The 10803-nt window shown below is 42.7% G+C and overlaps 1 protein-coding gene across 3 annotated transcripts in view; it reads right to left on the minus strand.

Moving 5' to 3' along the window:
- The window catches only part of VPS36 (vacuolar protein sorting 36 homolog), a 30763-nt gene extending 29775 nt beyond the window's left edge, over positions 1-988 (minus strand). For all 3 annotated transcript variants that reach the window (XM_088021808.1, XM_028105300.2, XM_028105292.2), the window contains exon 1: positions 836-988. In XM_088021808.1, the coding sequence (XP_087877934.1) occupies positions 836-931 (96 nt within the window). In that variant the 5' untranslated portion in view covers positions 932-988. The remainder of the gene's footprint in view (positions 1-835) is intronic.
- Between the last annotated feature and the right edge of the window lie 9815 nt (positions 989-10803).

Consider the following 10803-nt stretch of genomic DNA (forward strand, 5'->3'; position numbering starts at 1 on the left):
GCATTGGAAAACAGCTGCGGCTGATGCCAGCAAGTCTGTTCATGGTCATGTCCACCTCGGACTAACCGCCAGGGCACCTGCTTCTCAAGCACCGAGCCCCACCCCTTCCCCCCCGCCCCCCCGCCCCCCCCCCCGCCTTCCCCTTTAAGCCCTTCCGGCTTCGCCTGGACGGGGAGGATGGTCCTTGGGACGTTAGTCCACCGTCTTCCCAGGCCGCCCGCTTCCTGAATAAAGCAGCCTTTCCTTCCCCCCCCAGCATTCGTCTCTGGAGTACGGATCTTCCCGCGGGGCGCAGCCCCAGCCAAGGCGGAACCGGCTCTCCCCGCGGTAACAGTTGGACGAAGTCTGCACCGAACGCTCACGCTGGGAACACTTCTCTCCATACCCAAGCGCATCTCCTAAGGATGACAAGGCCTGGCCTACCACATCACTTTACCAAACAAACGCTCTAGACTCCTTTCCAAAAAAAAGCGGGGAGGGTGGGGGGGAAGAGCCTTGAGAAAGGCGTCCCGGTGAGACCCGGACACGCTTCTCAGAAACCCCTGCAGGGCACTCCGGCCCGCTCGGTGGGACAGACCCCACGCGCTCCGGCCGCACCCCGGTCATGGAGGCACCCCGGGTCAGGGGGCCCGGCAAACGCAGCACCCGCCCGCCGCGCCCCGCCGTCACCACCCCCGATCCGGGGCCGGAGGCGCAGGCACCCGGCTGCATGTCGGCCGTCCCCGCCGCTCCCTGAGCCCGGCCGCCCGAGCGCCGCGGGGTGGGGACCGGGCGCCCGGGCGGGGAGGCCCCGCAGGCCCGCCAGCCCGCGCGTCGTCCCGGAGGCCGCTCCTACCTTCTCCTCGCCGTCGTAGATGCGCACCCCGCGCTGCTGGATCACCAGGGTCTCGTTGATCTCCAGGAGGCCGCTGGTCCACACGAAGCGGTCCATGGCCGCCGCCAGGCCGGCCTCCGCCGCTCGCCCGCGCCGGCGCTCGGGGGCGGCGAGCCGAGCGCTGGGCAGCCTGCGGCGCCCCCTGGCGGCGGGCGGGGCGGAGGCTGGGCGGGGAGGGCGCCCGGGACCTTGGGGTCGTGCGTGGGGCGCCCCCTGGCTGTCGGTCCGCCTGTGGCCCGGCGGAAACGTACACCCCATCCTTGGTCCAGCTCGCGCGCAGACCCGGGGCTTTCCTGGGACTTTGAGGAAGGCCAGACCACAGCCTGGACTTCCTTATTGTGCATTACTCCTCCATATCTGTGCCGTTTCCTTGTCAGTGCCCAGCGTGTTGCCACGTTCCCCAGCGTGTTGCCACGTTCATAAAAGGTTGTAGATAATTATACTGTAACTTTTCAAATATTTATGGCCTGAACTGTTTTTTAGACAGCCACAATCAGTATGAAAGTACTATTTTGTGCCCCTCTTTCTTCCCCATCAAGATCACTTTCATTTAAACATTTTCTATGTCAACACGAATCTCATGCATTTACTCCAGAACGTATTTTAATATATGAATATTCCATAATTGACCTGTGTGTTGGTCCCCACAAATCAGCCCATAGTTGCTGATCGAAACTGCTGGGCTTCTATAGCTGCCCCTTTCGTTTTATTTACATCTTTACATTGTAAATGGAGCACCTATATTTGTACTTCTACAACTGGTATATTTTGGGGGCTTTAGGATTATTTTCTTAGAGAGTCTTCCCAAAATAGAATTACTGCTTTAAAGAGTGCACACATTTTAGACAGCTTGCTACACACTGGGAACTTATTTAACAAGGATGCACCTGAAAATTGGTCTTTTTCCCCAGACCAAGTAGTTCTGTCTACATTAGACATTATCAGTTTTGTTATATTTGCTGCTTGACAGTGATTTTATTCTTTTTTTAAATTTGTTTACTGATGAGGCTATTTCTCAGTACCTTTTAATCAAAAGAAAAACGTTTCTTTAAATAGGCTCCATGCCCAAGGTGGGGCTTGAACTCACGACCCTGAGATTAAGAGTCACGTGCTCCAGCGACAGAGGTGCCCCAGTCAAAAGAAAATCTTGCCTGGAGTAATGGCTAACACCATGTGGAGTTGGACAGCCTCCACCTAAAAGGATAGGATTATTAATGTAGACCAAATTAACACAGGTCAGGAGAAGAAGAGGCGCAGAAAACGAGAGAGCAAAGGAGCTGCTAGGGAGATAGGACAACCAGGAGAGGGTGGTGTCCTGGAAGCCAAGTAAAGACGGTGTATCAGGGAGAAGGAAAGAGCCTGTGTACAATTCTGCTGACGGGTCAAGTCCATGGGACTGAGGATTGCTCAGTAGAGTTACTGGCGTCCTTGACAAGAGTGAGTGCGATGGGGGGCGGGGAGGGGGCAAAAGAACAAGTCTTAATGGAGCGGTTTTAAAAAAGAATTTAAAAAAGAAAGAGAAGAGAAGAATTGTAGGTAGGGAACATAGACAACTCCTTTGAGGGCTTTGCTGCAAAGGAGAGCAAAGAAATGGGTTGGTAACCGGAAGGGGAAGTGAGGTTGAGAGGGAGTTTGGATTGTTTGTTCATTTGTTTTCCAGGTGGAAAAAAATAATAGTATTTTTGAGTGCTGATAGCCATGAGAGAGAGAGGGGAGACCTGCTTGAGTGACATCCTTGAGAAGATAAGAGAGAATGCACAAGAGAGGGTCAGAGATGTTGCTATCATCAGAGGAGAGCTGGGTAGTGAGGCAGACAGATTTTTGTGTTGGGAATCTGCAACAATTCTCTGGACTGGTTTGGTTTCTCAGAGGAGGAGCAAGACTGGAAGAGGGGAGAGAGGCGTGAGGAGGTATGAACGCACTCGGGAAGGATACTAGGATTGCCCAGCCCACGCACATGAAGTTCCTTAACAGGCAATTAAAGTAAAGCCAGAGAAGCAATACTCCAGCCCCATTCAGGGGCAAAACCACGTGGGAGAGTAGGAAAGATAAGGATTTAATTAGGTATGTGATTTTGCCAAGCCATGGAGCGAAAGACGCAGCGGAAGGGTAAGCCCAGCGCTGGACTACTTCAGCCTTTGTAAGTGATCTGTTCTGTCTGCCTGGAACCTGGAAGATTTTCTCATTATCCTTGAGGTTCAGAAATTCCACCAGGTCAAAGATTCTGGGTCTGTATCCCTCCTCATTTTCCTGCCTGTGAGATGATGCTTTTCAATCTGAAGACTCAAGTTTCTGTCTTCTTCAGAAAGGTGTTCCTCTATTATTTGTTAATAAAATTTTCTTCTATGACATCCCTGAGTTCACACTCCGCAGTGGCGTCCTGTTCTAATCCATCTTGTTCCTTCTCTACGCCGATGTTTCCTTAAGTGTCTTATAATCACTTTATATGTGAGATCTCGGAGTGCCTATGCAAGGCAGCCTATTAAGATCTCACATGACAAGGACTGACGGGTGGTTTTTCCCAGGGGACCATAGGCAAGTAGGTCAGTAAGTTGAGAACATCTCTTCTGAGTCACTTCAAGACAGGTCTCTTGGTTCTCAGCCTACTCACTCATTCAACAATTATTCAAAAAACATTTATTGAATACCACTGTGTCAGGCACTGCTCAACTCCTCTCCAATGCTCCAGAAGCTGCTGGTTCCTCCCAAGCTAGGCAGGATTGGCACTCAGGCAAGGGGAGGGAGGCACTCTTCTCAGGTGCAAAACTTAAGGGGGTATCAAAAAATTCAGTGATCCATATGAATGATATGTTAAAGCAATATCTTTGGGGGGGTTTTTTGTTCCTTTTTCTTAATTGACTATATTCCCCATTCTGTACCTTATATTCCCCATGCCTTATTCATTCCATAACTAGAAGCCTGTATCTCCCATTCTCCTTCACCCATTTTGCCCATCTCCCCCCATCCCTTACCCCTCTGGCAACCATCAGCCTGTTCTCTGTATTTATGTGTCTCTTTCTGCTTTTTGTTTATTCATTTGTTTTGTTTTTTAGATTCCACATATAAGTGAAATCATATGGTACTTGTCTTTCTCTGTATCTCACTTAGCATAATACCTTCTATGTCCATCCATGTTGTCACAAATGGCAAGATCTCATCCTTTCTATGGCTGAGTAATACTCCTTGTGTATATGTGTGTGTATATATATATATATATATATATATATATATATACCACCTCTTCTTTATCCATTTGTCTATCAATGGACACTTGGGTTGCCTCCATACCTTGGCTATTGTAATTAATATTGCAATAAACGTAAAGGTGCATATATCTTTTTGAATGAGTGTTTTCACTTTCTTTGGGTAAATACCCAGTAGTGGAATTACTGGGTCATAGGGTAGCTCTATTTTTAATTTTTTGAGGAACCTCCATACTGTTTTCCATAGTGGCTGCATGAGTTTGCATTCCCACCAAAGGGCACAAGGGTTCCTTTTTCTCCACATCCTCATGAACACCTGTTATTTCTAGTCTTTTTGAATTTAGCCATTCTGAAAGGTGTAAAGTGATATCTCATTGTGGTTTTAATTTGCATTTCCCTGATGGTTAGTAATGTTGAGCATCTTTTCATGTGTCTGTTGGCCATCCATATGTCTTCTTTGGAAAGATGTCTATTTTAGGTCCTCTGCCCATTTGAACTGGATTGTTTTTGAGGGGTTGAGTTGTATATTTTCTTCATATATTTTGGATATTAACCCCTTATTGGATGTATCATTTGCAAATATCTTCTCCCAATCAGTAGGTTGCCTTTTTGTGTTGTTGATGGTTTACTTTGCTGCCGAAAACTTTTTATTTTGCTGTAGTAAAGCAGTATGTTTTTTAAAAAATCAAAATTAGGGGCGCCTGGGTGGCTCAGTCGTTAAGCGTCTGCCTTCGGCTCAGGTCATGATCCCAGGGTCCTGGGATCGAGCCCCACATTGGGCTCCCTGCTCAGCGGGGAGCCTGCTTCTCCCTCTCCCACTGCCCCCGCTTGTGTTCCCTCTCTCGCTGTGTCTCTCTTTGTCAAATAAATAAATAAAATCTTTAAAAAAAATCAAAATTAATTTAGAAAATCCATGATAAATAAAATAAATTTTATTCTTAATTTTAAATAAAGGCAAGATCAACAGGCCAGGATTAGGGCAAGGAGAGTATGGTCAGGCCTTGCACGTGAGGCCACCTACCTCACCTTGGTCCCAGTCTCTCAGGTCCCAAAGCTGCATGCCTGCCATGTGGCAGAAGGGTGGAGGGTCATCTCCCTCTGTTTCCAGGGCTCTGCATTTCCCCTAATCATAGAGTCACTGATCTGCACAGGTTCTATAAGAAAGGTAAGATTCTTTCTAATGAACAGAAACCGTCATTTCTCCACTGAATTAAATTGCAACCTTTATCGTGTTCTAAAATCCTGTATGTATTCTGGTCTACTTCTGACCCTTCCTTTCTGGGTTTGTTTGTTTGTTTGTTTGTTTTGTATTTTTTGTTTTATTTCATGAAAATATCCCAAAGCACTAAACATATTTGACATTTTATTCATGGTAATATACCATCATTACATGTGATCATTTACTGTCATTTCCTGATTTTTAAGCCTTAGATTATTTATAATTTTTAAAAATCTTTTCTATTAAAAGTACATCATGTAAGCTAATTGGCCTGGTCTGATTTGGAATTGTGCAGTTTTTCCTGGACTTTGCAATGATCAGAATGTTGGGCAGTGTGGACATGAAAACAAAGTATGCTTTCTGCCCTTGAGGGGCACACAGTTTGCAGTAAACAAATAGGAAGACTGACATATGACAGCTGCTAAGATAGACACGTGTATGAGTGTTTTCTTTCCAGGCTGGGGCAAGTAGAAATGCCATGTGTTGCAGACATGTCAAGAAATGAGAATGGAGTAGGGATAACCTGCCTGATAATTTATCCAAGAATGAGAACAGGGCATCTGTATTACTCAGAGTTCTCCAGAGAAAAAGATGGAATAAAGAATTAGCTTGTGCTGTTATGGATGCTGGCAGGTCCAAAATCTGCAGGATTGGCAAGCAGGCTGGAGATCCAGGAGAGCTAAGGTTATAGTTCAAATCCAAAGGCGATCAGTGCCATTGATCTGAAGAACTAAGAGGAGTCGATGTTCCAGTTTGAGTCTGAAAGTCACCTGTTGCAGAGTTTTTCTTGCAGGGAGTGGGGAGAGTCAGCCTTTTGTTCTGTTCAGGCCTTCAACTGATTGGATAAGGCCCACCCACATTATGAAGGGCAATCTGCTTTACACAGAGTCTACCAATTTAAATGTCAATCTCACCCAAAAACACCCTCACAGAAACACCCTGAATAATATTTGACCAAATATCTGGGCATCCTGGGGCCCAGCCAAGTTGACATATAAAATTAACCATCACAGCATCAAACTGAAAGCAGGAAGATGTTGAAATCCAAAAGACAGGGCTGTCAGGATTCCCATGGGTCAGTATAATAATAATAGCCAATCTAACCAGTGTGAGGTGATAGCTCACTGTAGTTTTCATTTGCATTTCCCTAATAAATAGTGATGCTGAACAAGCATGATGTGTTTTTGCCTCCAGGGAACACTGCCATCCTCATTCAAAAAGAAAGGAGTCTCAACATCGCTAATTTTCTTTTCCTAAGAGAAGAGATAATGAAAAGTGAAAAGTGAGAAATTGCTCATCTTGATAGCTATACAACGAGACTAATAGAACAAACTATTCTCAGATAAAAGTTTTATTTGAGTAGTTTGGGGGATTAAAAACAATTTGCAGGGGTGCCTGAGTGGCTCAGTTGTTAAGCGTCTGCCTTCGGCTTGGGTCGTGATCCCAGGGTCCTGGGATCGAGCCCTGCATCGGGCTCCCTGCTCAGCAGGAAGCCTGCTTCTCCCTCTCCCACTCCCCCTGCTTGTGTTCCCTCTCTCACTGTGTCTCTCTCTGTCAAATAAATAAATAAAATCTTTAAAAAAATAAAACAATTTGCAGATGACATGATACTATACATGAAAACCGTAAAGACTCCACCCCAAAACTATTAGAATAAATGAATTCAGTAAAGTTGCAGGATACAAAATTAATGCACAGAAATCAGTTGCATTTCTATATACTAATAATGAAGTAGCAGAAAGAGAAATTAAAAAAAAAAATTCCATTTAGAATTGCACCAAACAGAATAAAATACCTAGGAATAAACTTAACAAAGAGGTGAAAGACCTGCACTCTGAAAACTATAAAACATTGATGAGAGAAATTGAGAATGGCGCAAACAAATGGAAAAACATTCCATGCTCATGGATTGGAAGAATTAATCTTGTTGGAATATCCATTCTACTCAAAGCAGTATACAGATTCAACGCAATCTCTATCAAAATACCAATAGCATTTTTCAGAGAACTAGAATACTAAAATTTGTATGGAACCACAAAGACTTCAAATAGTCAAAGCAATCTGGAGAAAGAGAAACAAAGCTGGAGGTATCACAATCCCAGATTTCAAGATATACTACAAAGCTGTAATCAAAACAGTATGGTACTGGCACAAAATAGACACATAGACAAATGGCACAGAATAGAGAGCCCAGAAATAAACCCATGATTAAATGGTCAACTAATCTGTGACAAAGGAGGGAAGAATATACAATGGGGAAGACAGTCTCTTCAATAAATGGTGTTGGGAAAAACTGGACAGCTATATGCAAAAGAATGAAACTGGACCACTTTCTTACACCATACACAAAAATAAAATCAAAGTGGATTAAAGGCCTAGATGTGAGACCTGAAACAATAAAACTCCTAGGAGAAAACATAGGAAGTAATATCTTTGATATTGGGCATAGCAACATTTTTCTAGATATGTTTCTTCAGGTAGGAAAAACAAAAGCAAAAATAAATTATTAGGACTACACCAAATAAAATGCTTTTGCATGGCAAAGGAAACCATAAACAACACAAAAAGGCAACCTATTGAATGAAAGAAGATATTTGCAAATGATATATCTGATAAAGGGTTATATAAAGAACTTATATAACTTTACACCCAAAACCCAAACAATCCCATTAAAAAATGGACAGAGGACCTAAATAGACATTTTTCTAAAGAAGATATACCAATGGCCAAGAGACCCATGAAAAGATGCTCATCTCTAATTACCAGGGAAATTCAAATCAAAACCACAATGAGATATCAAAGGAACTCTGTGCACTGTTGGTGGGAATGTAAATTGGTATAGCTGTTATGGAAAACATTACGGAGGTTCCTCAAAAAACTAAATATTGAAATACCATATGATCTGGTAATTCTACTACTGGGTATTTGCCCATGGAAAATGAAAACACTAATTCAAAAAGATATATGCACCTCTATGTTTATTGCAGCATTAATTATAACAGCCAAGGTTGGAGGCAACCAAAGTATTCACCAATAGATGAGTGAATAAAGAAGAGGTGGCATATATATAATATTTATATATTATTACCCCATATATATATATGGAGTATTACTCAGCCATAAGAAAAGGATGAGATCTTTCCCTTTGTGACAACACTGATGGACATAGAAGACATTATGCTAAGTGAGATAAGTGAGACAGGGAAAGACAAATACCGTATGATTTCATTCATGTGGAATCTATGTCTTTTCTAGAATTTCATGTAAATGGAATCATAAGGTAGGTAGTCCTTTGTCTCTGGCTTCTGAAATGTAATGCCATGTTTTTGAGACTCACTCATGGTGAGATCATAGAAAATATTTATTGGTCTCTGCCCCTGGTTCCTGGCATAGGAGCACCTAAACCCCTTGTAATTTCCAAAGTGATAAGCACACAAGGAGAATCTTTTGTTTTATTGAGGCAACTCTTGGTGGGCTTCTGGATGGGGGCTGGTCACCAGAAATTCCTGATAAGAAGCTTGGAATTTTCAGGTTTCATCTGGTCCCCCACTTCTCCAGAGAAGGGAGAGAAACTGGAAACGGAGTTAATAATTGATCATGCTTACATGAGAAAGCCTCCATGAAATCCCAATAGTTGGGGGTTTAGAGAGCTCCCAGGTTGGTGAACTCATCCACACCAGGAGAGTAGTACACCCCAACTCCACAAGGACAGAAGCTCCAACGCTCTGGACCCTTACAGACCTTGCTCTATGCATCTCTTCACCTGGCAGTTCATCTGTATCCTGTATCCTGTTATCTTTTTAAAAACTGGTAAACACATGTAAATACTTGAGTTTTGTGAGCTGCTCTAGCAAATTATTCAAACCCAAGGAGGCATTCAGTGAGAAGCATAAGTGATAATCTAGGTTTCCACAGGCACCTGAAGTTGAAGGGAAGGAGTTTTGGGGGATTGAGGGATTGAGTCCTTAGTCTGTAGTAGCTGACATTCTCTCCAGGTTGTGTTAGAATTGAGTTCAATTGTGGGACACTCAGCTGGTGTCACATTGAATTGCTTGTTGTGGAGAAAAAAACCTCCACACCTTTGGTGACCAGAGGTGTCAGAAGTGAAGTGCTCTGTGTAAAAGTAAAGAAGACACACTGGAAAGAAACACAGTAAGGGGAAGCTGGGTGTTTCCCTGCACAGAAAGGAAGAAACTATGTTTTTTCATTTTATCCATGTGGCATTATTCAGTATTTTGTTCCTTCTTACTGCCGAGTAGTGGTCCATTGTACAAATATGTCACAATTTGTTTATCCACTCATCAGTTGGAGATTTATGTTATTTTCTGCTTAGGGCTAACGTGAGTCAAGATGCTATAAACATTTGTGTACATGCTTTCATTTCTCTTGGGTAAATACCTAGAGAGTAATTGCTGGGTCATATAGTACGTGCATGTTTAACTTTATAAGAAACTGCCAAACTGAAAAAAAAAACCCTGCCAAACTGTTTTCTTAAATAGCTATATTATTTTGTATTACTACCAGTGGTATATGAGAGTTCCAGTTCCTTGCCAAAGCTTAGTATTGTCTTTTAAATATTAGCCATTTTAGTGAGTACATGATGAGTGGTATTTCATTGTGATTTTAATTGCATTTTCCTGATGACTAAGGATGTTAGGTATCTTCCTTGTGCTTATTTTTGGTTTCCTGTATCTTCTTTGGTGAAGTGCAATTTTTCTTTTTTTGCACATTGAAAAAATTGAGTTGTAAGAGTGCTCACATGTTCTGGTGAAAGTCCTTTATTAAATATGCTTTGCAAGTATTTTCTCCTGCTCGGTAGTTTGCTTTTTAGTTTTCTAAATGACTTTTGAAGAGCAAAAGGTTATAATTTTGATGAAATCCAGTGTACTGTTTTATAGTTCGTGCTATCTCCTCTTTAAGAAAGCTTTTTGCCTGACAAAGTCACTAAGATTTTTCTTCTATGTTTTCTTCTACAGGTTCTATAGTTTGGGTTCTTACATTTAGGTCTACATTCCATTTTGAGGTTTATTTTGTTTGTACAAGGGGTGAGTTAAGGGTCATGGTTAACATTTTCTATGTGGACATCCAGTTGTCTCTGTACTTGCATTAGTTGGAAAGATTATCCTTCTCCTCCACTGAGTTGTCTTGGAAACTCTGTGGAAAATCAAGTGACCATAGAGGCCCGAGTATATTTCTGGCATCTCTACTATATTCCATTGATTTTTTTTTTTTTTACAGCAATGCCAGCTACACTGTCTTGATTACTGTGGCTTTATAATACATCTTGAAATCAGGTAGTGTTAGTTCTCCAACTTTGTTCTGTTTCAAATTGTTTTGCCTTTTTAGATCCTTTGCATTTCCATTTAAATTTTAGAATCTGTCAATTTCTATAGAAAAGCCTCCTGGGATTTTGATTGGGATGGGATTGAATAGTTCAACTTGGAGAGAATGGACATCTTAACAACACAGGGTCTTCTTATCCATAAGCATCTCTTCTCTCTCCATTT

This window comes from Eumetopias jubatus, unplaced genomic scaffold (genome assembly GCF_037043125.1).
Source record: "Eumetopias jubatus isolate StellerSeaLion01/CBP00866 unplaced genomic scaffold, mEumJub1_p1.0 scaffold_3, whole genome shotgun sequence".
Lineage (NCBI taxonomy): Eukaryota > Metazoa > Chordata > Mammalia > Carnivora > Otariidae > Eumetopias > Eumetopias jubatus.